This window comes from Sceloporus undulatus, chromosome 5 (assembly GCF_019175285.1).
Source record: "Sceloporus undulatus isolate JIND9_A2432 ecotype Alabama chromosome 5, SceUnd_v1.1, whole genome shotgun sequence".
NCBI classification, from domain to species: domain Eukaryota; kingdom Metazoa; phylum Chordata; class Lepidosauria; order Squamata; family Phrynosomatidae; genus Sceloporus; species Sceloporus undulatus.
The window spans coordinates 8,419,196-8,445,725 of NC_056526.1; the positions used below are offsets into that span (position 1 = coordinate 8,419,196).

The 26,530-nt window shown below is 40.7% G+C and overlaps 1 protein-coding gene across 4 annotated transcripts in view; it reads left to right on the forward strand.

The window, feature by feature from the left end:
* Window positions 1-26,530, forward strand: part of ITIH2 (inter-alpha-trypsin inhibitor heavy chain 2) — a 40,709-nt gene that overhangs the window by 9,386 nt on the left and 4,793 nt on the right. The window contains exons 6-19 of one of the 4 annotated variants that reach the window (XM_042468690.1): window positions 253-415; window positions 1,049-1,156; window positions 1,364-1,492; window positions 3,444-3,560; window positions 7,307-7,475; window positions 9,671-9,796; window positions 9,969-10,150; window positions 11,384-11,569; window positions 12,285-12,424; window positions 13,669-13,841; window positions 13,922-14,038; window positions 19,863-19,985; window positions 22,220-22,309; window positions 25,086-25,199. In XM_042468690.1, coding sequence (XP_042324624.1) covers window positions 253-415; window positions 1,049-1,156; window positions 1,364-1,492; window positions 3,444-3,560; window positions 7,307-7,475; window positions 9,671-9,796; window positions 9,969-10,150; window positions 11,384-11,569; window positions 12,285-12,424; window positions 13,669-13,841; window positions 13,922-14,038; window positions 19,863-19,985; window positions 22,220-22,309; window positions 25,086-25,199 — 1,937 coding nt within the window. The remainder of the gene's footprint in view (window positions 1-252; window positions 416-1,048; window positions 1,157-1,363; window positions 1,493-3,443; window positions 3,561-7,306; window positions 7,476-9,670; window positions 9,797-9,968; window positions 10,151-11,383; window positions 11,570-12,284; window positions 12,425-13,668; window positions 13,842-13,921; window positions 14,039-19,862; window positions 19,986-22,219; window positions 22,310-25,085; window positions 25,200-26,530) is intronic. The other 3 variants (XM_042468691.1, XM_042468693.1, XM_042468694.1) reach the window with 3 other exon arrangements.

Below are 26,530 nucleotides of genomic sequence, written 5' to 3' on the forward strand. Positions count from 1 at the left end.
ACAACCATTATATTGACAGGAGCCCTAGCCTTTGTTTCACCTGGCAACCCTGCATGGAACAGGTGCTAGCTTTTCCAGATTAAGCAAAAGAGCTATCAGAAGATTATGTTTTATAATATTTCACAGCAATTGATTTAGAGCCTGGTGAATTTTAAGGGATTCCCCCAATCCTCAACAAATTTTCTGGTGGCATTTTGGTGGTATATTGAGCTGTGGCTTTATTGTTGTTTATGTGTTCCTAACTGAATTCAGGAGCAATGCCCTTGACATGGAAAATTTCAAAGCTGAACTCAATGTCCCAGGAGGAACCAAAGTCCAGTTTGAAATTCACTACCAAGAGCCGATCCGAAGGAAACTGTCTACTTACGAATACTTTATCCCTGTGCAGCCAGGCAGGCTGGCCAAACACTTGGAGGTAAGATGGACATGTGCCTGAAACCCTTCAGATCTGCTTCCATGGCAATGGTTGTGACATAAACAACTAGCAAAATTAAAATTATACCTTTAAATTACAATATCATATGCACAGCCTTAACAGTATTAAGTATTGATAATTTCATGTGGTCAAAGTGAAAATTCGGTGATGTGATTTAAATTTTTTTTTAAAGATTTTAAATTTTTATTTTTTAAAACAATAATTAAAATTAACACTTCAGGCTTTTGCTGTCTCCTCCCGCTAAGCCTTGCCGTACTTACACAGTCTCTTCCACTGAGCTCTGGCATTTTAAAAGGATGCAGGTGAACACACAGGCTGTTTTTGCCAACCAGCAGATGTCTGGGGAGCAGTGGTGTCACCCCACTTTAGGGTGTCACCTGGTGTGGTCCTTTTAATAAATAAATAATAATAAACTGTTTATTTATAGCCTGCTTTTCCTGGGAGATCAAAGCGGGTTACAACAGAGGACTGCTTTGTTTTCTCAGCCTAGGTCAAGGTGCTAGTTCTTCCCCATAAAGCTCTAATGGTTCATATTCATGCTCATGATCCAAGTCTATTGTCTGATGCTTCAGTATATTGATTTCTAATCCCTCTTCCTTGCCTTGCCTGTAGGTGGATATTCATATTGTTGAGCCCCAGGGTCTTAGTTTCGTTCATGTTCCCAACACGCTCGGTAACCAGTTTGAAGACATTGTTACCATCTCCAAAGGAGAGAAAAAGGTAATGGTAGGCAGAAGCAATCAGTCCTTTAAGTGCAGCAGTTTTCCAATGATCAGTTCTTGAGTAACCACTGTGGGAATGGAATAAAGGTGAGCTTAGATATGGAACCTCTGCACAAAGGGCTATGAAGCTCATATCGGAGTTGGGGAAAGTTGCTTGTGAGAAGGCCTTCCTCACTTGTGCTGTTCTGCATCTTCTCCCTTCAAGGCTCATGTGTCCTTCAAACCAACAGTGACCCAGCAACGGCAATGCCCCACCTGCTCTTCTTCCGCAATTGATGGCAATTTTGTGGTGACCTACGATGTCAAGAGAGAGAGCAAAGCTGGAGAACTGGAGGTAACTCTGCTGTACCAAAAGTGTGGGAAACAAAGAGGAAAGATGAACTTGGCATGACAAATAGGGCAATTGATGTGGTTTTTGAAGAAGCAGCCGTGTCAGTCTGTGGCAGCATAAAAAAGAAATGGCAATTGATGTCCCTAACTGATGAAAAGGCAATTGTCCATAAAAAGGATAACTGATGTCTGGTAAAGAATTGCTGTTTGGCAAAGAATGACTCCAATGCACAAGGCAAGTGATGCTTGTCAAGGGATTTTGAAGGTGATATTGAAGAAAATAGATAGAATGAGCATTGTAGTAAGTGAACCTACTTGGAAAACTGCTACCTTTCTAGGAGCATTCCAAGAAAGAATACAGTGCTCTAAAGACAAAGAAGGAAGGTTATTGTGTATAGGTGGGCTCTAGGAATATTGACATTCATCCTAGCACAAAGTATAGTGGTCCATTGATGTAAGGTTATGGCTATAAAATAGGACTAAGTATCCTGGATGCTCATAGAAAAATAAAAGAGAAAAACATGGAAGCCAGTTTTAGGGGCATCTGTAATACTGCATTTCCCAGAGATGTAGAAACATGCTTGAAAGTTGATGTTGAGTCATCGCACATGCTGCATTGTGTCTAAATCAGCAGTGGGCAGTTATGATTCTCCAGATATCTTTGGGCTACACATTCCATCAACTATACTCAGTGATGAAGGCTCATGGAAGTTGTAGTTCCTCAAACACAGCTATAGATTGTATTTCTGTGGTTTTGACTGGTTCTTGGTATACAGAGAACTAAGATGGTGAAGGGTCTGGAAACCATGCCCTATGAGGAACGCCTTAGGGAGCTGGGTATGTTTAGCCTGGAGAAGAGAAGGTTAAGAGGTGATATGATAGCCCTGTTTAAATATGTGAAGGGATGTCATATTGAGAAGGGAGAAAGCTTGTTTTCTGCTGCTCCAGAGACTAGGACTCAGAGCAATGGATGCAAACTACAGGAAAAGAGATTCCACCTCAACATTAGAAGGAACTTCCTAACAGTAAGGGCTGTTTGACAGGGGTACACACTTCCTCGGAGTCTAGTGGAGTCTCCCTCCTTGGGGGTCTTTAAACAGAGACTGGATGGCCATCTGTCAGGGATGCTTTGATTGGGAATTCCTGCATGGCAGGGGGTTGGACTGGATGGCCCTTGCGGTCTCTTCCAACCACTGGCAGCACAGTGGTTAAATGCTAGTACTGCAATCACTCACTCACAAATCACAAGGTTATGAGTTCAATACTAGCCAGGGGCTTTTGGTCCGCTCAGCCTGGTATCCTTCTGTAGGTTGCTACAATGAGTACCCAGCTTGTTCGGAGCAATTAGCTTAGACTTTGTAAACTGCTTACTACATCAGTAAGCAGTATAGAAATGTACTTGCTATTGAGTATAGTCTCAGTTGTTTATGACTCAAGGTTTTCCCACTTGAAAAGGACTATGCCATTTTAGAATTTTGCCAAAAACTCATATCTTCTGCTGAATAAACTGTATTCTGGGCAGAACCAAGTTACTGAGCTGAATCACAACCATATCGCTCTGAGCACATCTAATCTCAGCAGGGTTGAGTCCAGTTAGAACATGAATGGGCGACCATCAGGGATCTCTGGGTGACATAGAATCATAGCATTGGCAAAGACCACAAGGGACATCCAGTCCAACCCCCTGCCATGCAGGAAGACACAAACAAACACTCCTGAAGGATGGCCATCCAGCCTCTGTTTAAAAAACTCCAACAAGGTCCAGGGACTAATCCTGTCTGAATCCCTGAAGAGATGTTGCTGCCAGTCAGAGCTGACAAACCTGGGTTAGAAAGAGCAATCTAAATCAGTCAGTATAAGACTCAGTATAAGAATTTGTCTTGCATTCCTATGTGATCCTTTATATGAACTGAAATGTATGTTTCCTCCCTTCCCTCTCTGCTTTAATTGTGCAGATCTTTAATGGTTATTTTATCCACTACTTTGCTCCTGAAAATCTGGATCCTCTGCCGAAAAATATCCTCTTTGTGATCGATGTCAGCGGCTCAATGTGGGGACTCAAAATGAAGCAGGTAAATGGGAGCAGCTGAGGGATGTGTTTTATGAAATGCTGCGAAGGTACAAAGATGTATGGTAGTGGTGTTGCTATTTATTTAGAAGCTACAAATTGGGGGGAAATCCACCAGAGCTCTTCCCAACAACGAATTAACTCTGAGATGTAATTATAATGTGGAAGGAATTCAGTGGTGTGTGGGCCAAGTTAATGGAATCTGGGATATCATATCATCACATAAATATAAATTTATTTATTTATTTATTTATTTCACTTTTATGCCACTTTTCTCCCAGAAAGGGACCCAAGGCGGCTCATAAATAGAAACATTTAAAAAAACCTTTACAATAACAGTTTTGAAACAATTAAAAACATCAAAATAAAAACAGTATAAAATTACATACATTAAAAACAGAAAAGCAAACATAACTGCAACATACATCCCATATAACACACACCTCATATAAAAGCTACCCCATGAAGATGTATTAAAATCATACAGCAAGGGGGAGAGATGGTCGGATGGTGGGGTTACAGGAGGTGCTCTTAATGGTGTCCAATGAACATCTTACACTTTTCTACTCAGAAGTAAGCCTTATTATGTTTTATTCCCAGGAAGTAGGATATAGGTTTTCAGTCTTAAACTTTCTATGCATTAGGAAGAGTAATGCAGAAGTAAGTAATGTAGTTCAGTGTTCTATCAGTACAGTATTTTCTCAGGGTGAAACATATTAGCTTTTCTCATAGCATGTGGTTTTCATTACCTATATATCTTGCATTCAGCATGGTGTTAGAATTCAAAGATATAGCGGTGTTAGTCTGTAGAATCAGTACCTAGAGAGATCTTGTAGCACCTCTGAGACTAACTGAAAGAAAGAAATTGGCAGCATGAGTTTTCGTAAACTTCAGTGTTTTGTGACTGGTCACTGGAAGGTAAACATGAGCTTCATTTATAAATCTATTTGCTGAGGCTTGTATCTTTGAGGAAATTCTCTTTTGGGAGGGAAAATGGCTCAATGATAGAGAATATGCCTTCTCCTTAAGATCAGTTTTGATTTGGAGAGGCAGCCAAAGACAATTGTGTACTCTGGCCTTGACATAAAGCAGACGGAAATGAGTGAAGAATTTAAAGAGAGAAAGAAGTTTGTCCTTGCAATGGGCCAAAGACCCAGATAAGCAGAGGGAAAAGTTCCCTCTCCTGACCTAGTTGGACCACAGTTTGACTGGAGCTTCCTGTATTTGATTCCAAGAAAGATATTAAATATCCTTGCAAAACTTTCCTTCCATACTCTGCCTGTTCATATTCTGTTTATCCTTCAACCTGAGTGTAAATTCAATTCCCCTACAACTGTTATTTTAAATTTAAGGTTTCACAGAAATAGGATGGCCACATGACAAAGAAAAAAGGGCTCCTGTGCCTTTCATAATTGAACAGAAGAGGGATATTTCAGCAGGTAAAGCTGGGAAATGGGCTCAGTTTGTCCATAAAAAAAAATAAACCACATTGAGCCCAACAGGTATTGGCATCAAGGTTTCATTTGGGAGTCTACTGTGTTCTTCATCTTGATAGAACCATTATAAGATGTTACCCTTCAGATATAGTTGATTTGCCAAAAGAATTTTTATGGATAGTGAAAGTGCATTAGTAATCTATCAGGAATTTATGGGATTCCAAAATAATCAACACTGGGGGCCAGATAACCCTCTCTGCATAGCTGAATCCCGGTAATATAAACACATTCCAACAAAATAGCTGTACCTCTGCTGCTCAGTGGATCTAACAGTGTAAGTTCTGACTCAGAGCTTGGAAAAGTTCCTGTTCTAAACCACACATCCCTGAATTTCCCAGAATGACTAGCAAGAACTTAACAGTAACAACAACAACTTTTCCAAACCCACTTCTCTATTGACCTATGAAAGCTTGTATCATCATACATTCATTTAGGACACAGTGGTTAGTCCAGGTGTTTTGGATTTGAGTTCCCTGAAACACCAGATAGCCTGGCCAAAAATCAGTCTTCTGGGAAATGAAGTCCAAAACATCTGGAGGACCAAAGTTTGTGAACTACTTATTTTTAAACTGCAGTATTCAATGCATGTACTATGAGGGAGTATGCTCCACTGAAGACTTATTTTTGAGTAACAGTATATGACATTGCTGTTTCAGTCTTTAAACAAAAATAGCACACGTGTGGCCCTCCAGGTGTTGGACTGCAACTCCTATAGTTAACAGTGGTGAATGCTGGGTGTTGCATTTCAGCAACATTTGGAGGGCCAGTCAACTCCCACATGTGCTTTAAATTCTCACAGGACCTTTTCCTGCTTATATTATCAACCATCATTAATCCTTAGTACCTTTTAAACATTATCTTGATCTCACTGTAAAATGCAAATCTAAGCTTGCATTCCCTCATCAATGTTCCTCCCACTGTTCTAGGGAGGCATGATGAGACTTGAGTTCAAATTGTACTGGGATGGATAATAGTGAGAATATCTTCAATAACTAGAAATGTGCTTTAATTACACGTAACCCCTTATTTAGGACTAGTGACCCTGTTAGCAGCCCTTATTGACTATTGAATGCAACCATGGTCCATGGGCTGTTCTTTTGTGATGCCTCTTATATTATCTGCTATATGTTAAGGATTCAATGTTGAGCGTACTGTATATACTGGACTATAAATTGACTTTATGTATAAGTCAAGGACAGGTTTTGGGGCCAAAATTATGGATTTTGATATGACCTGTAGATAAGTCAACAGTAAAACCTAAGGGCATGCAACAAAGGGATGAAGCAAAGGAAAACAATGCCAAAGAACTTACAAAATGGCAGGAGGCATAACCTTTTGTGTTCACGTTGAAAGATGGATGGATAAGAGAATAGAGGAAGGTCAGCACTTCCAGGACAGATTACACTCTTGCCTTTCACCGGGGTTTGTTTTCTATTTTTATGAGAGTTAAGGTATAGTACATACATTGACTCATGGAGACGTCGACTCAGTTTTTTGGGGGTCAATTTTTGACTAAAATTTCTAGACTTATACCTGCATATATAGAGTATGTTGTGTTTATTCTGAAAGGGAAGTGATAGTTGTGGCCCTGGCTGTTGTTGATGTTGTTATTTACCATGAAGTCAATTTTCCATGGTGATCCCATGAATGAGAGACCTCCAAGATCCAGGTCATCAATTTCTCTTCTCAGTTCTTGCAAGCTCAGGGCTGTGGCTTTCTTGATTGAATCAAACCACTTGTAGTGTATTCCTCCTCTTTTTGCTGCTGCCTTCCACTGTACCAGGGGCATCACTAGGTGGGTGCAGGGAGTTCAGACTGCACTGGGTGACACCTCAGAGAGGGTGAACACATGGGGGGTGGCTCACCATCTGTCCCAAGATTCCCCCGGGGCCCACCTTCGCTAGCCATGGCACCTCTGCTGTCCATTGTCAGTAGCTGCTGGTGGGGATGGGTGCTGTTCTGCCACCCAACAGCCCCTTCCAGATTTAGCAGGGTCTTCTGGCCTTGCAGAAGGGTCTGTCTTCTGCAACTGGTAAGGCTGCTGGCCAGGTGGGGAAGGGAGACAACTCTCTTTCCCATTCAGCAACAGGCCTCCCAAACCCTGAAAGGTATGCCAGGTGGCAGAAGCATGCCACCCTCACTATCGCAGGTCTGGCTGGTGGAAAGGGACAGCTGCAGATGTACCAGGGAGCACCCATCATTTCATGATTTGTGCAAAATATGACAACCTGAGTGCAACTGCTCGTTTCTTCAGACTGTCGAAGCCATGAAGACCATCCTGGAGGACCTCCGCTCTGATGATCAGTTTTCAATCCTCGACTTCAACCATAACGTACGATGCTGGAGGGATAGTTTAGTGCAAGCCTCCAAACTGCAGACGGAAGCTGCTAAGAAGTACATTGAAGGAATCCATCCTAATGGAGGTGAGTGTGACACTAAGGAAGGTGTATGAAATAAATCAGGGCGGACAGCTGCCACGGACTAAGAAGCCACACCAGTCTCCTGTTTGATTTTGGTGGTGGGCCAACCCATTCCCACTGCTCCCATTCCATCAGTTTTCATTTTTATTTTGAATTTTAAAAACTCAAGATAGGAAATAACTCCTTCTGTTGTTCTTCTCCATTGGCACAGCAGAGCAAGCACTACCCCAAAACATACATTGTGAATTGCCTCCCATACTGTAAGAAAGGTGGGGTATAATTAAGCAAATTAAATACCAGCAAAGCGGGAGGAAGATTAGGAGGGAAGGAAGGAGCAATAGAGAATCACAGTCTCAGATACAAGAATGATTCCTTCCTTCTCTCTGCCCCCTGGAAGACACTTATAGGGTCCCTTTCCAGCCAGTTTTAGCTCAGGATTGACAGCTTTGTTCACTGAAACAGAAGATAGGGAAGATGCTCTGGGATAGGAGAGGCAACAGAGCCCCATGAATGCAAGGCTTGTCAGTTTTATAGTGTAAGCACTGAGAATAAGTGGTGGCTACTCACTCCCATGCCAGTACGGTGAGGAATCCATTGCAGGTTTTAATTTAGACTTCATACTTACACTGAAGATACACCGATAGAAAACCTCCTAGTGATGAATCTACTCCTGATTTTATGGCTGCTCCTTCCACAGTTCCATTGAGTTGAATGGAGACTCTCCCAGTCCCCGTTCTTCCTCAGAACCCTTCAGAAGTTCAGAACCAGTAGATTTTTTTTTTTTGTTCAATTAAGAACAATTTTGGGAAGTGCTGATAAAATCAATAATGGATTCACCAACCCCTGATGGTGCAACCAGTGGCCACCATTGGAATCTGCAAAGTACATTGTGTCCAGAGCTAGAAATCATTCATTACAAATAACGAGTTACTTATAACTAGCTTCATTTTGCAATAATGAAGGTATATTTAAGTTGTGTGTGTATGTGCCTTCAAGTAGCCTATTGACTTCTGGCAGTTCCATGAATTGCATAGGGCTTTCTTAGGCAAGGAATAGTTCATTGATAGTTTCTTCCTCTAACATAGAGCCTACAGCACTTGGTATTCATTGGCAGTCTCCCTTCCAAGTACCAACCAGGGCTGACCCTGCTTAGCTTCCAAGATCAAACAGGAACTGGTGCCTTTAGGGTTTTTATGTTTGTATCACCGTTATAACTTAATAAATGATACTTTTAAAGGGATGAGTGACTTCACTACTTAGGTGTGTTTCGTACCTTAGGCCAATGGCTTGTAGCATTCTGATGTGTCTTAAAACTTGTAGGAAGGTTGCTTTCAGATAACAAAAGTCCTTTAAAGCAATTATAAATACAAGAGCAACTAGTTTACAACAGCAAGTTAAAAAAACAATTCATTTAAATTTACCATTCTAAGCCTCAGAGTAGATGCTGTTGTATTAATAATTATTTTAAAGTACATTTGTTGTTTGAAAGTAACTAAACTAGTTACTTCCCTACTGGTTGTTAGCACACAAGGCATTCTATTTTTCATTATAATGTTACACTGGGGAGCATGTGGTCCTTCAGATTGAAACTCCCATCATCCTTCACTACTGGTTATGTTGACTAGGCATGATGAGAAGTTTAGTCCATTAAATTCTAAGAAGGATGTTAATTTCATACTTCTGCTTTACATGTTCCAAGACTGAGCCCTGGAGAAGCTTTCTTCATCCCAGCAGGTCTGTACTCTAAAATGTGGATGGACAGCAGAGGAATGGAGCTATTTGGCTATGATTTGTATTGCCAGCAGAGACGTTAATCCTTTCTGTATATAAGCAGAGCTTGGAAAATGTGCTTTTTTAAGACTTTAATTTCCCAGATTTCCCAGCTAGCATGGACATGAAGGGGTTGACCATGGCTACACTATCCAAGGGATTCTGGATGTTGTGGCCAAAAAATAACTTTTGCAAGCTTGTCTATTCTTGTTTATAAAGTAGCATCATATTCACCTGGTGTTATAAAGAGTTTAGAATCCAATCTAGCCAAAGTTTAGTCTCACTGAGTTTAAGCATGCCCTTAACACGTCAATAGATTTCTGTAAGAAAATGAAGCAGAGATCCAGTGTTAAATTCAGTAAGATTGAAAGGCACTGATTCTCTTTAGCATCTGTACAAACTTATTTTCCCTGTCTGATTTTTAACAGGAACAAATATCAATGATGCTCTTCTCCGAGCAATCTTTATTTTGAAAGAAGCCAGCAATCTGGGAATGCTGGATCAGAACTCTGTATCCATGATTGTACTAGTGTCAGATGGAGACCCAACTGTTGGTAAGAGTCTAGCATCACCAGAGCTAGAGGTTGGGGGGGATCACTTTGCAAGAAGCCTAGTTGCTGGTGCTTTTCTTGTTTTCTTCCTTTTTCCTGCAAAAAATTCAAGGGAACAGTTCTGAGAACAGACCTGGGAGCAAGTAACCATCTCCTTCCTTTCTGTTCCCATTAGGAGAGCTAAAGCTGCCTGCAATTCAGAAGAATGTGCAGAAAAATATTCGAGATGACATCTCTTTATTCTGTCTGGGTATTGGATTTGATGTGGATTACGATTTCCTGAAGAGACTGGCACATGAAAACAATGGAATGGCACACAGAGTTTTTGGAAACCAGGAAACCTCCACTCAAATGAGGGTAAATTCCCTTTCTTATTTTGTTTTCTTTTTTAAAAGCCACATACAATGATATAAAACGCACAAAGAAAGAATGGATTATATAGTTTTTGTGGTTTTTCGGGCTATGTGGCCATGTACTAGAAGAGTTGATTCCTGATGTTTTGCCAGCATCTGTAGCTGGCATCTTCAGAGAATGCCCAAAGAGATATAGTACACCTCCTTATCCAAGTGGTTAAACAGAACAGGTGAGGACATAGCCACGAGTTTTACCAGTATAGTGTCCCTAGATCGGTAGTCCTCAGATTTTCAGTTTTCCAGGTGTTTTGGACTTCATTTTTCCAAACCTATGATCATTGGTTATCCTGACTGGAATAGCTTAATGCTGAAGTCCAAAACACCTGGAGGACCAATGATTGAGAACCACTGCCATAGAGGATTGTGGCCAATATCACAGAAGTCTGCCATCATCATATAACCGATGCAGACATTATGTAAAGGGATATTGCAGTACCTTTGAGACTGAGCAAAAGAAGTTGTAGCATTAGTTTTCATAGATTTGGTCTACTTCCTCAGATGCAGAATTCTAGTAAATTTTAGCCAGGGTCTCTTGCTGTTTTGTCATTCATAGGGTAAATGAAACCAGCTTAATGGCACATAACCACCACAACAACAATGGAGTTTATCAGACAAGGGAAATTGGAAGTATAATCCAATGGCAATCCGAATGCAATCGTTGGGTTTAACATTATTGTGTGATAACCTACCACGCGCAATTTTGGACAATGGGAAGTCAGTCCGAACGCAATCATGGAGTTTCACATTATTGCGTGATAGACAAGTTTTCGAAGGTCCACTGGCTTCTTCATCAGGCAAAGATGTTAACAATCATACAGGAGAAAGAAAAATATGGTGATGTTAGAGTCACAGGCCTACATTTTGTCAAGATGCTGTTGTGGGAGTCTCAGTTAAAATGGTATGGAGCATCTGTGTAGACAGACCACCCCTCACTTTTGGTCATGTAAGCTCTGGGAGACAAAGAGTCATAAAGTCCGGGATATAAAATTTAAATTCCATTAAGAACACAAAAAGATACTTCCATTGATATCCAGGCTGCAACTGAATAACTACAAAGTATTGTTCTTCTTCAGAAATCAGCCTCCAGGCTCACTGAATATAAGCGTCCTTTTACATGTCACAAGTTTCTCTTCAAAGCAAGCCCTCCTCACTTCTATGCCTCTTTTGAAATTTGCAGAAATTCTTCAACCAGGTCTCCACCCCACTTCTCAAAAAACTGGAATTCAACTACCCACAAGAAATGGTGTCTGATATCACCCACAACAGCTTCCAGAACTATTTCGGAGGGTCTGAAATTGTGGTGGCAGGGAAAGTGGATACTGAAAATGCACAACATTTGCAGAGTGTGATCACAGCCACTGCAGTGAGTATGAAGCTTTTCTGCCTCACTTTTCCTCATGCTCAGGTGTTGCTCAGTTATGTGGAGTTTGGAAGCAACTATTTGTAACTAGCTACAAACAACTACAAATAGTTTTTGGCAATTAATTATGTATCTCCTTTCTGGTGAACCTTTATTCATAACATGCTCACTCCAGATAAGAGGGCTCCACTAGAACAATAATCTATAACATTGATGTTTTCAGCTGTGTTTACTACATCTTTGCTTGTCTGTGAAAAGAAAGTAGGGAGAGTATCATTCTAATTTCTCTGTAAAGTTATACCATTGTGCTTCCACTTCAATTGCTATGACTACATCCTATGGAATCCGAGGGTTTGTAGTTTGGAGAGACACTAGAACTCCCTAGCTGAGAATTCTATATTCCCCTCGCTGAACTGCTGATCCCAGGATTCCATAGGGTGAAACCATGGCAGTTTTAGTGGAATAACAGCACTGTAATTGTACTGTAAAAGAGGACTGAATTAGCAGATCCTAACACAACCTACCCTGAGCCAGCAAACCCAAATAAGTTGGACTACGACATCAACCTAACATGGTGGGGTCCAGAATGGAGGTTGTAGGCCAACACATTTGGAATGCTCTCACTTAGGGAAGACTGCCCCAAGAGTGGCCATGAAACATCTGTTTTGCATCTGCTGGCTAATCCACTTTGTTTTTCTCTGGCTTCTTTGTTATTTAGTCCAATGCACAATTAGTCTTGGAGACCCTGGCAGATGTTGAGGGATTGGACGACTTTCTGAACAAAGACAAGCATGCTGACCCCAAATTCACTGAAAAGTTGTGGGCCTACATAACCATTAACCAACTAATGGCTGAAAGGTGAGGTGGAAAACAAGCTGAATTTCTCAGCGTTATTTCTATGAGAGGGAGAGGAGTAATCTTTATTCTTGTTGCTGTGTGCCTTCAAGTCATGGGGTTTTCATGGCAGGATTTGTTCAGAGGAGGCTTGCCATGGCCTTCCTCTTAGGGCAAGGAGAGTGTGACTTACCCAATATCACTCAGTAAGTTTTCATGGCTGAGTAGGGACTTAAACCTTAGAGTCCTAGTCATACAGTGGACCCTTGTTATACGCTGGGGTTTGGTTCCAAGATCCCCCGTGTATAACAAAATCCGTGTATGCTCAAGTCCCATTAAATATGACATAGCAAAATGGTGTCCCTAATAAAAAATGGAACATCAAGGTAAATGTATACTTTTTTGGAACATTTTCAAACCGTGTATGCTTGAATCCGTGTATAAAAAATCCGTGTATAAGAAGGGCCGACTGTACATCCAAACCACTACACCATTCTAGCTCTTGATTATTATTGTTGTTCTGGCCCTTCAAGTTGTTGTTGACTTACGGTCACTCTAAGGCAACCCTATCACAGGAGTTTCTTGGCAATATTTGTTCAGATGAGGTTTGCCATTGCCTTCCCCTGAGTCTGAGAGTGTGTGACTTGTCCAAAGTCACTTTCATGGCCAAGCAATTCATCAAAACCTGGTCGCCAGAGCTGTAGTCCAACACTCAAACCACTACACTATTCTGGGTTATTCTCAGGACAATACTGCCTTGTGTTTGATGGTGATAATGCTTTGTGTGCATTGAGAATGTAACTACAATGGATATAGTTGAAATATACTGTAATTATCATTATAATTATGGGTTGAGGCACAGTCCTCCTCAGTCCACAGTTTGCCACTGTTCCAAGATTTTATTTACAGTTGGCCCTCCATATCCATGGGTTCCTTATCCATGGATTCAACCATCCATGATCTACCCTCTGCTAACCAACCTCTGTTTTACAATATACATCTTGCAGATTCTCCTTTCTCAAAATCTTTCAGGGAAGTACAGGTCCTCTTAGCAGAGAGGGGCGCTTCTGGGATTCAATTTTTTTGCCTGGGACAGCAGACGATGCCCTTTGATGCCCAACTTCAGTGGCCTGGTTTTGGGAGACTAAAAAGAAAAAAAAATCACCTTGGGAAGCCACTTATGTCTTAACACATCACATAAAAACAAATAGGCAACCATAGGTTTATGGCATAGCCTGTAACATCTGACTATTTTGTGCACCTGATAGAAACCTGGCTTCCACAGCTGCCCTGAAAAGGAACATCACAAAGAGAATCCTTCAGATGTCTCTGGACCATCACATTGTGACACCCTACACAGCAATGTTGATTGAGAGCCCGAATGGAGATGAGATGATGTTGGCTGACTCTCCCCAGGACCGGAAGAGGGCCTGCTGCCCAGGTTGGTCTCATGCTTGTGGGGGTCATGGTGATCTGTGTGCTTATCATTATCATGTCTACCTTTTTTCTCTCTCCCAACAGGTGCTTTAACCATTGGTGCTGCAAAGCCAGACAATTCCATCCCACTTTGGCCCACACCTGCATCAAAAGATCCATTATCTCTTGTCATGGGTCCAACTGCTGCAGCTGTCCATCATGGTAAGAGACGTTAGAACCCTATGCTTGGCCTTTTATATAATGAAGAATTGAGGGGGGTGGGGAAGCAAAATCAAAGGACAGGGAAATATTCACTCTCCCCTTCCTTCCTTTGGTCCTTCAGTCCTTGGGTTTTTCGGTCCTACGGTGGTTCTTTCCCCTTCTTCCTCTTTCTTCTTTTCATCCTCCCTCGTTTCTCCCTCACTCTTCCTTCTTTTCTGCTTGCTCCTCCTCCTACTTCCTCTTCCTTCTGCTCCACCATCTCCTTCTCCTTCTCCATCTCTTTCTCCTTTCCATTCTCTCTTACCAAAAGGTAGGCACCATCATGGCTGAACTATCTTTGGATATGGCTGCTCTAAACAAAGATTCTAAGGCTTCTCACCCAAGAAATTTTTCCTACACTTCTTTGTCCAATGAATTCACCCTGAATAATCAGTTGTAACTATCTATGGCCTATATTCTGCTTGTTGTCTCACCTAAAGTAGACACTGAATTAATTGAATAGTGGTGAATCAATGCATAAGCAAATACCATTGATTAAATGGGTTTATTCTAGTCAGGACTAACAGTAGGATTCCAGTCCAATTTTTCATTTCTCCTTATATAACTGCAATAGTTTAGCTTTCTGTGTCTTTATTTGTTATATATATTTTCTTTAATTGTTGGTCACCCACCTGGTCTAGGTAATTGTTAACATCCTGTGATAAATCTAATTTCAAAAGATTCTGTTTTTTATTATCTTTTTTAAAAGTCCAAAGTTCCATTCTGTACACTACAAACAAGAATATATAATATACTATGTACATTCTCAAGGTATATTTTCAGGGTTGTTTTTTGTTTGTTTGTTTGGTATTAATGTTTTTGCTAGTAGTAGTGTTAATGTTGTTGTTTGTGGCAGTAATAATTAGTAGCTGAATTGCTGAATAGTCCTGTTCTAGTCAAGATAGAAGCCAAGGGTTGAAATGGCTGCAATTTCTTCTGTGTTGCTAGAAATATAGGGAGCCTTTGGTCTGGGGTGCATCCTGCTCCAGATGAGCCCCATAGAAGTTGGGCATCTAAGGGCTATATAGTGTAGAAACAACAAAGAAAATCAAAGTGCCCAAATATGAGCATCTGTCCCCTAATAGCTATGAGAACTGTACAAGCAGGTTAGCAACAGAGGAAAAATTATTTCCCTCATTTGGTTCTCAGCCTTGATACCTTTTCCAAGACTCAAACTGCAAAGTGTATGTAAAAGGTATCCAGCGTGGACACTAATACAATAGCTTTCACATTGTTGGACCACAGGGCTAACAAGAACTCCAAAACCCATCTTCCTGCTGGCAGAGGGCTGTCTCACTACAACTAGGTCTCACGCTTTGGCCCTGAAATGTCAATGCCTGGATAGTCCTGAGCTAGCAACCTTATATATGGATGTTATATTCTTTCTCTTTTCTTTTTCTTATTCCCTCTACTAGCAAGCTCACAGGGAGAGTGCTCATAGGATTGTAGCTAAAAAGCAACCACTGAGACATAAGATATGGACAAGCTGGAAAGTACCCAGAGGAGGGCAACCAAAATGGTGAAGAGTCTGGAGACCATGCCCTATGTGGAATTGCTTAGGGAGCTGGGGTATGTTTAGCCTGGAGAAGAAAAAATTAAGGGATGGCATGATAGCCATGTTTAAATTTTTGAAGGGATGTCATATTGGGGATGGGGCAAGCTTGTTTTCTGCTGCTGCAGAGACTAGGAAAATGGGGCAGTGGGTTCGAACTACAGGAAAGAAGATTCCACTTCAACATTAGGAAGAACTTTCTGGTGGTAAGAGCTGTACAATCGTGGAAGAGGCTCCCTTGAAGAGTGGCGGAGTTTCCTTCTTTGGAGGTTTTTAAGCAGAGTGTGGATGACCATTTGTCAGGAGTGACTTGAATGTGTATTTCTGCATGGCAGGGAATTGGGACTTTTTGGCCCTTGTGGTCATTTCAAACTCAATGAGTCTATGATACCATGCTTGTGGGAGTGGAAATAGGGTATGATTCCATGCACTTTGAGAAAGCTGACCAAGTCTACAAAAGCTTATGCTACAGCTTCTTTCTCACAATTAGTCTTAAGGGTGCTACAAGATCCCTTTCCATACTGATATTCCATACTAACACAGCCATGTCTCTGAATTTTATCTGAAGGGATGTCATGTAGAAGACAGAGCAAGTTTCTTCTGAAACTTCTGGAGATGATAGAAATGGGAAAATTTTCTGTGGATAAACCACAGAAATGTAGAAGAAACTGAGAAAAAATGGTTTCATGTCTTAGAATATTGTAAAGAAAAGTGGAAATAAGAGGTAGGGAGCGGGAAGAATTATGTTAGAAGACAATTTAAACAGATTAACAATTCACAAAACAATGTTCGTAAGGTGCTTAAGGTAGACTATTTAAGAGTTTATATTATGATATTTAATTTGAACATTTAAAATAAGATGAAGAGATATTGTTTTGATCAAAGGGAGGCTTCTGGAGTGACGAGGGAAGTTAAATTGGTTGTAGAAAACTATATAGGGATTATACTAGATATAATCACCTTTGTAAATAGCCAACAAAATATTTTTTGTATTAAAAATGTATAATAAATATAAAAAAATTAAAAAGAAAAATAGGAATGCATCCAGGGCTGTGCAGAGTAACCTTCTTTCATTAAGAAGACCTTCAGGGAGTCTCTGCACCCCACTGACTAGGGAGAAGGGCTTCTAGATTGTGGTCTGGTGTTACTAGATAATCATATGCCACATCTTGCTCTTTGAGAACACAAATAATTGACCTATGATTATGATATTAACACTGTGTGTGGCATGTACTGACATTTCAGAATTTTGTTCACTGCTGGTTTGCAAAATGCTCTATCTTTTTGGCTGTACTTTCTTGTTAACCTTGGCTGTAAACCAAGGGGCAAACAGTGTGAAAATATTCCTAGAAGGGGTATTTCAGGACTATGAATATTACATCTCTGTTACAGAAGAAATGGAGCTTGAATGGCAACACAGATGCCACCCTCTGTTCAGGGATGGAGGTTAACAGTATTTTGAGTTTATTGACTGCTTTGGTATTGGTTTCTTGATTGCATCTGGTTTTCTGGTAAGGAAAAATATTGGCTGATTGGCAATCCTGAAGCTCAAGATCTGGGAGAGATCTCACATCTTCATAGACCATGGGGTATTTATTATTTTTAAACTATAATTTCCAAGATCCAGAGCACAGCCAACATACCCATGCTGGCTGGGAGATAGAGTGCAAACAAGTAAATTTCCCAAGACTAGCATCTTCAAGACTCTGGTCAAAGGCAGGGAACCTTGGGCTTACCTGATGTTACTGAAGTAAAACTAGGTCTGTGGCTGGGTGGTATGGTGGGTCAGCATCAACAGCTTTCTGGCCATTCTCCTTTGGAAAAGAGCACTCTCCTCTGTGTTGAAAGGCAGTCTACCTTCAGGGGTGCCCAGTGGCATCTCCCAAGTCCTGAATGCTAAAGGAGGTGTCCAGAGTGCTGAAGCTATTTTGGAGATGAGATTCAGCATTTTCAATAACTCCTTTAAAGCTTTGGCTAAAATTTTATTTATTTGTTTATTTATTTAGGTATTTATATCCCACCCTTCAGCCCTAATGGCTCTCAGGGAGGCTTACAATTAATATTCTAACTAAAAAGATTGCATATACAGTGCTGTGTAAATTTACAGCTCTTCATAAATAAAGGATAATAATAATAATAATAATAATAATAATAATAATAATAATAATAATAATAATAATATTTTTAATCAGACAGTTCCCTGCCCTCAGGCTTACAATCTAAAAGACACAACACAAAAGGAGAAGGGAATGGTGGCGGGAAAGGGGATGAGGTCCAGTGGTTCTTCTCTCCCTCTGAGGCCTGGACCAAGGCAGATGGATTGGAGGGAGGGCTTTTCCTTCTTCTAAAATGTGAAGTTCATTGACATGGGAGACATAAGACCCCATATGGTGGGGCAGAAGATGCCATCCCATCACCACTGTTAATGTTAGGATTTATTTTCCTATCTGGTCAGCTGAGTAGGGACAATGGAGAATGATGGAACACACTCCCTTGAAGTGTAGTGGAGTCTCCTTCCCTGGAGGTCTTTAAACTGAGGCTCGATGCCATCTGTAGGAGATTCTTTGATTGAGATTTCCTGCATGGCAGGGGGTTTGGACTGGATGGCCCTTGTGGTCTCTTCCATCTCTACAATTTTATGATTCTATGATCTTATCTTTAGCCTTAGATAGTAGCATGTCTTCGACTACATCAACCTTGACCATTGTGCTTTAAGCTAATGGTAGTTGAAGTCTAATGACATTGGGATGACTTATATGTTCCCTACTCCTGCTTTGGGGCGGGGTATTGTAAAGACACTAGTCCTTGGTTTCCTTGACCTTCCTGGGCTTCTGGTTAGATCATGTAGGTCAGTGGTTCTGGAATATAGGCCCTCCAGGCGTTTGGGACTTTGGCTTCTGTAATTCTTGATCATCCACCATGCTTTCTGGAGCTTCTGGGAGTTGAAGACCAAAATATCTGGAGGACTAAAGTATATAGGTGCTACCTGGTGATTTGGCTCCTAATTCCCAGGCACTTACCTATTTCTTCCTTAAATTCCATCCTTTTTTCCCCTGTGTTAGAACTAAGCTTTTTTGTTATCTGAGACAAAGAGGGGACACACATACACCAGTTCCCTGTATAAAAGCTAGTTGGACTAGCACTTGAATCTTGCTCTCACACTGGCAATGGGATAGAATCCTCCCCCCTATATGAGGACTGAAGGAGAGGCTGAGATGAATCCTATCAGTAACAAACATTGGCATAATCACTTGTTATGTACTTATTCATTCCATGTGTAAGGACATATAGAGTACCTCCTAGTGCAACCACAGCACTAGATGCAACCAACTTTTCAGTTGCAGATCACATACACACATCACGACTAATTAGTGGCAGCATCCACCTGCAAACTTCATCCTCCTTGATCTCCACTCAATCCTTATGGATCTCCATACTTGGAAAATCTGAGAGAATTGCATCTTCTCTCTTCTGGTTGTGGAAACACTTGAATCCTGCCTTCACACTGGCAATGGGATAGGATCATCCCTCATATCTATCTGGATGTTCCCCACCATCCCTCCACCACCAATAACTGGCATTTAGGGCACGATCTGATATTGAAAAGGTGAGTTGCCCCTGGCTTAGAAGGGGGAGAGGGCAGAAGTCCAATGACAAGGTACCAGGAGGATCTCAGCTGGTACCTTGTCCCATCCTCCAACCAAGGGGTCCCATCCTCCAACCAAGGGGATAGACCAGGGGTCACTGCTGAATCCCAACATCTGCTGCCTGAGGTGGTTGCCTCACATTGTCTAATGGTAGGGTGTCCCCTGACCCTTCTCTCAGGGGTCATATCCTCAGAGCTTTCCCCCACCTGTCCAGTCCAGGATAGTCTGACTGAGTGTTTTTCTGCCCAGACAATGCAGAGGTCATTACACATAGTTTATACAATTAAATCTTTTTTTAAAGACTGCCATGCAAAATATTTGTGGAAATGGTGTAATCCAGCCTTCCTCAATCCAATACTCTCCAGATGTGTTATGCTACAACTCTTATCATCCCCAACCTGGGGATAATAGCAATTGTTAGTTTGGTCTACCTGGAGGAAGTCCGGCTGGAGAAGGGTGAAGCAAAGGACCAGAAAAATGTTAAAATGAAAAATTACATTCTTTCAAGAAAAAGAGATATCCCAAACTCCCTGTGAACAGTGCACTAATCACAGATTACATGTATCTTCTTCATTTATCTAAACAGGATCCTTAGTTATTGGCCAAGCACCGACTGAAAATCCCATCCCATCTTGGGTGAATCCCACATCGAAACCAGGGGGTCCATTAGCTGTTGTCATGGGTCCAACTATTTCTGCCATACATGCAGGTAATAGATGTTGGACTGGGTCCCCCTTTGACTTTCATCTGCATTTCCTAAAAGGAACAGCAACTCTGTGGATGTGTCTGAGACAAGAAGATGGAGGGGGAAATTTCCCTTTTCATGTAGCCCTAGCACAACTTGGAGTGTATATACAATACCAAAATTTATACAAGTTGAGTCTTGCTTATTCAAAATGCTTGGGACCAGAGGTGTTTTAGATTCTGGAATATTTGCATATACGTAATGAGATATCTTGGGGATGGGACTCAAATTTAAACACAAAATTCATTTATGTTTCATAAACACCTTATACACATAACCCAAAAGTAATTTTATGCAAAATTTTTAATAATTTTGTGCATGAAACACAGCTTGTGTGCATTGAACCATCAGACAACAAAGATATCTCAGCGACACATGAAAAAGTTTTGGTTTTTGAAGTATTTTGGATTTTGGATAAGGGAGGCTCAACCTGTAGCAGTTTGATACCGCTTTCACTGCCATTCATTTCATTTCTGTCCAGCCCTTTTCCCAGAGTTGGACCAAAGGTAGCTTACAAGAAATTAAAACAAAATGCTAGTAAAGTCCTTATGCTAATTTTTTAAAAAAATAACCAATTATATTACATACATAGTTTAAAACACATTAAAATATAGTAAAAGCATAAACTCATAACACACCTCATTAAAAGATCCTTCTGCCACAATAAGGTAAGAGCCAAAGGTCTTTCTAAATACAAAGATCTTTTGCCTAATGGAAAAATGAAAACAAACAGGGAGCGAACTGAACATTTTTTTTGTGGGAGTTCCAGAACTTGGGAGCAGCCACTGAGAAGGTTTTCTCCTTTGTCTCCACCAAATATACCCGTGATGGTGGTGGGGAAAACCTTTCATAGGTGAAAATCAGGACATCAGGATGCCAAGCGCCATCACAGTGTGATCAAAAATGGCAATAGTTATTAATGTGCTAAAATACACAGGCTAGGAGAGGCTGCAGCAATTTGCTTTTGGCTGAGCTTACTGGGAACGGCAAGATTCTCTCTTCTACTCTACTCCTCTCCCACACTGAGCTAAATGAGTGCAAATACTTTTTGCACTTTGAACACAGTTTGCAGCAGTTCAACTAAGCTGAGGACAAAGCAGGAGTAGAGAGGAACTGGGACATTTTTAAAGCAACTGAAAAAAGTGGGACAATAGAGGATTAACCTTGCCTAGTTGGGGCAGTTGGACAGTATGCATCACTAGTACTTTCCAGCAGAGAATTTTGAGTACCTCACCAAACTATAAATCCCAGATTCCTTAAAATGGCACCATGACATTTTAAAATGACATTTTAAGTGGTATCAAACTGTTTAAGAAAGTTGTGCTGATATAGTCTAAGGCTTAATCTAACCCAATGTTTCTGCATTGATCCATTATTGTCACAAACTCAGATATAAATATTTCATGGTTAATACATGCTCAAAATAAAAAAAAGAAAACCCACCAGAATCAAATAATATTCCAGATGAAGTCTTTCTGTGTACTCAAAGCATATAGATTTTTATGCTGGTTTTCCATACAGTATTAAAGATTTATGAACATTTATTTTTAAAACACCACTGATGGCATGGTGTTGTTTTTTTATCTCAGTGTTACAAACATTAGGCCCACTTTAGTGAAAATGCAGTTGCAAGGATATAAGAGCTAACTGTATGTGTTTTGGGTTTTAAAAATAATAACAACGTGAAATAGCTGCACAATGCCTTTTATTTGCAAGCAGGAGGATCCCTTTGTCAGAGCTCCAAAGGTTACTTTTGAGGGCCTAAAATCCAGTTCATTAGGCCTAACTAGTGCACATCCTTTGACTCAGTACAGTTGTAAATACTTTTGACTGAGTTGGTCTACTCTAGCAATTGGATGTAGAGCTTGGATTGATGGATTTTGCTAATTGTAGTCCCTTTTGTAAGAATCCAATATTTCACAACCTGTGATACCTTAGTGGCCATGGGAAAGCAATATTTTCTTAAATCCTTTTGCATTAAGATGGCAAGTGGTGGTGAAATAATGAGAGGGCAGCTCTGAGGTCATTGATATGACTGCCACTGCATTTTACCCATTGCCACAAACATAATTATGAGAACATGTCATCCAGTCATGTGCAATTTCTATTTTAACAGCGTTTACCCCCCTCCTGTACAAGAGATCATTCATTGATGATCATTGGGATAATTAGATTTCATCCATCTTCTTCCACAACAGGGTCTTTATCTTTAGGGCAATCAAAGCCTGACAATTCCTCCACATCTTTGAGCAAAAAGAACCCACCTGACAACAACAGGATACATTCAGGTAGAGGTTATTGTACAGAATTTCTATTTTTATGTCACTTACTTTGGTTCAACATAGATTCCCTGGGCAGAATACAAGGGGTGAGTATATGGAGTTTATCACACAGGAGGGAAGCGTCCAAATCCTGTGGATAAACGGGAGTTAAACCCAGGAATATCCCACAAAAGCAGGATCATTTTCAGATGATGTCCCCTGATATTGCCATTATCCCGCTAATTAACCCATTAATTAAAGTGTGGAATTTGGCTGCTTTTGGTCACTTTTTATTTTTGGGGAAATCCCCAAAGTAAAAAGCAGTGCATTTTGCCCATTTTATTCACATGTTAAATGCGGGATAATGGCGATGCTGGGGGACGTCATCTGAAAACATTCCCACTTTTGCAGGATATTCCCAGATTTAATTCCCATTTATCCACGGGATTTGGGTGCTATGCCTCCTGTATGATAAACCCCTATGAGTTATTTCCCATCATTTTGTGTCTTTAATAGGTAGGTTTCCCCTCTTCTCCAGTCTTCAGAGTATAAGGATGAATCTCAGGGCAAGAATGCTACCTTGAAGATGTGTGTGTGTTCATGTTTAAAAAACAGAACTAAAAAATGTGAAATGAGCAAAACATTTTGGCCTCCCCTTTCTTCAGTTGCCAATGATGAAACTGAGCAGCATCCAAGGAGGCATTTTAGAACACTCTGTTTTCAACATTCTTCTGTAAATGGTGGTGTAAATGGGGGGAAACTTACTAACGCTGCTGAGCAGCATCTGCATGCTGGCCTGCATTCCAAGGAAGTTAACAGTTTGGTCTTGAATGTTAGTAATCCTGGATAATTCCCAAATTGTAAACCAGGAGGAGAACTGAGATACAAATCCCACTGCATCAACTCTGAGTTGAAACATGGACTCCAGGTTGAACTGTGAATCTAGGGGGACAGATTTTTATGTTTGGCTGAAAGGGATTCCATTTCCCTACTGAACAGTGGTACAATCCTCTTGGTTGAGGCCATGTTAAGACTATGACTTCAGAAATTCTCCCTTTTGTGCAAAATGCCAGAAGGTGATGGCACTTCAATACCACACAGGGACAAATGTGATGTTCATAGTTAAAAATGTTTAGTCACTGGTTGCTTAAGCTCCCTGGTCAGGACTGAAGAGGTGTAATTCCTGAAACATGTATACAGTACATAATTTGTCAGAGTTGGGTATTTTTTTTAATTTGAATGGCACACTTAGACCAACTCTGATGGACACAGTATATATAAATGTTGTGCTTAATGACTGCTGGCAGCAGCAGAGAGGTAATGTGGTGTCCCTTTTCTTTTGGGTGTCTGAACTGTATTTCTAGATACCCAACTGGAGTTTTGAGTTTCTGAAAGGCTAGAAATCTGGAGACTGAAGGAAAATGTCATTCTGGGTGGTAGAATTCTTATTGTGCGGGCAATTTCCTCCTGTTCCTACTCCCCTGCCCACCCTCTAGCTACACCCCAGGAGAACCCAGATAGCAAGTTTCTGGAAACCAGTAGGAATCAGTGTTATTTGATGAATGCTCTAAAAACCTTTAGCAGATGTGCCACACACACACAAATGTACATTTATTCTTGTTAAGTGCCTTAAGTTGATTTCAACCTATGACAACCCTACGAATGAGAGACCCCCATGTCCCCCTATCCTCAGCCACCCTGCTCAACTCATAGATTCACGGCTGTGGCTTCCCTGAATCTGCCCATCTGGTATATGGTCTTCCTCTTTTCCTATTGCGCTCAGCTTTACCAAGCATTACTGTCTCTTCTAGTGAGTCCTTTCTTCCCATGATATAGCCAAAATATGACAATCTTTATTTAGTAATCTTTTCTTCTAGGAAGAATTCAGGCCTTATTTGTTCTAGGACCCATTCATTGGTCTTCTTAGTGGCCCATGGTATTCGCAGAAATCTTTTCTATCACTACATCTCACATGAGTTGATTTTCTTCCTGTCAGCTTCCTTCATTGTCCAGATCTCACAACTGTACATAGAAATGGAAATTACAATGGAATTGGTGGGTAGAATCTCAGAGCAGAGAAAGTAAAACGCAGGCATTGTTGTTCCACCCTTGCAGCCTTGAGAAAGTGTGTGTGTGTGTGTGAAATGTCTAGGATGTGCAGGAGATGGGGGCAAGCACAAGGTGACCATGCACTCAAGTAGATAGTAGAATGGTCAGCATGAGATAATCACACTTTTAGCAACCAGTAGATTGGCAGAATTTGCATTATTGACAAAGAATGATATAAAATTCAAAGATATAGCTGTGTCAGTCTATAAAATCAGTATGTAGAAAGATCTTATAGTACCTTTGAGACTAACTGAAAGACAGAAGTTGGCAGCATGAGCTTTCGTAGATTGAAGTCTACTTCTTCAGATGCGGATGATGTAAGCAGAGTATAAAATATAACTACTCCCCTTAATCTGAGCTGCTGCTGCTGCTTTCTTTGTGCTTTTGATACACATTTAGCAGCTTCATCTGCACAGATGAATTAAAGCTTTTTTTTTACTTGATACCTGACTTGTCTTGCTTTTTGGCTTGGCTGGACAAGTAAAACAGAGAGAAGTTTTCCTGAGTACAGCATGTGCAATCCTAACTTTAGTATTTAGTATTTGTTGATACATTTTTCCACTTCAGGATCTTGTCTACTTCCTTCATAGCTATCCTTCCAAGTCTTCTCCAGTGAAATGGATTTGTGCAGAAAATACTCTTAGATCTTTTCCCCCACATCACATGTATAACATTTCTTTTGTTTCATTTGCAGTGGACAATGACCCCCATTTTATTATCAGCCTGCCAAGACAGCAGCAGAACATCTGCTTCAACATAGATTCTGAACCTGATGCAATTCTGAATTTAATTTCAGATGCAGAGTCTGGTAAGAAAAAAGTGACATCTATTATGGCTTTTATGTGCATTTAGGGTCATAAAAAGGCAGAGTTTAGAAAGCATTTTTTGAAACCAGTGGGCTGAAGTTGAAAGAGATCAAAAACAGAGTATGGGAAAGGAACCCCTGGTTCTGGTGCTGAATGGGCTGGCTTTTATCTGGTCTGCTCCCACCAGAATTGAACATCACCTGGTCTTCATCAGATGGAGGGGCGGCTGTTGTATTTGGCCTCTGCAAACAAGGCTTGAGAAAGGTGGACATTGATTCTTATTACTGACCCTGAAATTTTATTCTTTCCACTGGAGAGCCTGGTTTGTATCTGATGCTATTTACAAGAGGAAGAATACAAGAATACCCGAGGAAGGGGATTTTCTAGAATTGGATAAGTTGTTATTACTATTATTTTGGAACAACATTTTCCAGAATTGCCCATCCATGCTGGTTCGAAGTTTCTAGGGCCCCATTCCCACTTACAAATAAATTGGTGTGCAATCCAAATCGACAGTGGAGCATGCTTCCCACTACATTTGCCCCAATCACATTTTTCCCCTCCAAAATAATCCACTTGTGGTTCCCATTCACAAATGAATCGATTCAAAATGATTCAGTTCCAACCGACAGAAGGGGAAGGGGAAATTTGAATCGATTCCAATCCACATGTGGTTCACACCTGCACAGATTTGATTTATCGAAAAAGAAGCTGAAAAGATCAGCATCAAAAAGATGTGGGTTAAATGAGTCTGGAGCATGGCCCCCCTCTCAGAATTGCTTCAGCGATTCGGATTAAGTGAGAACCAGGGTCGTTTGAACTGGTTCAAACCAATTCATGATGCGGTTTAAAAGGTAGTGAGAATGAGGTTTAGGGATTGCAGTCTTAAAAAGTAACTTTTATATTCTCTGGGAATCAGATTTATACAAATGCCATGGCTGTATGAGCCTTGACCTAGAAGCAGCAGCAGGTCGCATACATTTATGCTGGCATTCAAGCAAGCCAGTTATTTATACACAAAAAAGAAAAGAGAGTAAAGGAGGATAGAGTTCTATGTGGAATTCAGATCAGCTAATCTAGAATTCTAGAAACAGTTGCTGATATTCTAGGGATGCATTTACACTGACAGGAAAATCCTGTTTACCTTCAAGTTACCCTGATCCACAAGGACCACAGGATTGTCTGCACACACCAAGGCAAGTTCAGCAGAAATGTCCACACAGTATGAACATACCTGGTCTGATAAAACATAGTATGTGTGGCAACATGGCTTTAGCTGCTCCATTTTTCCTCTCTCCACCTCTCCATGCCTGCAAATGGATGTAGAATAGGC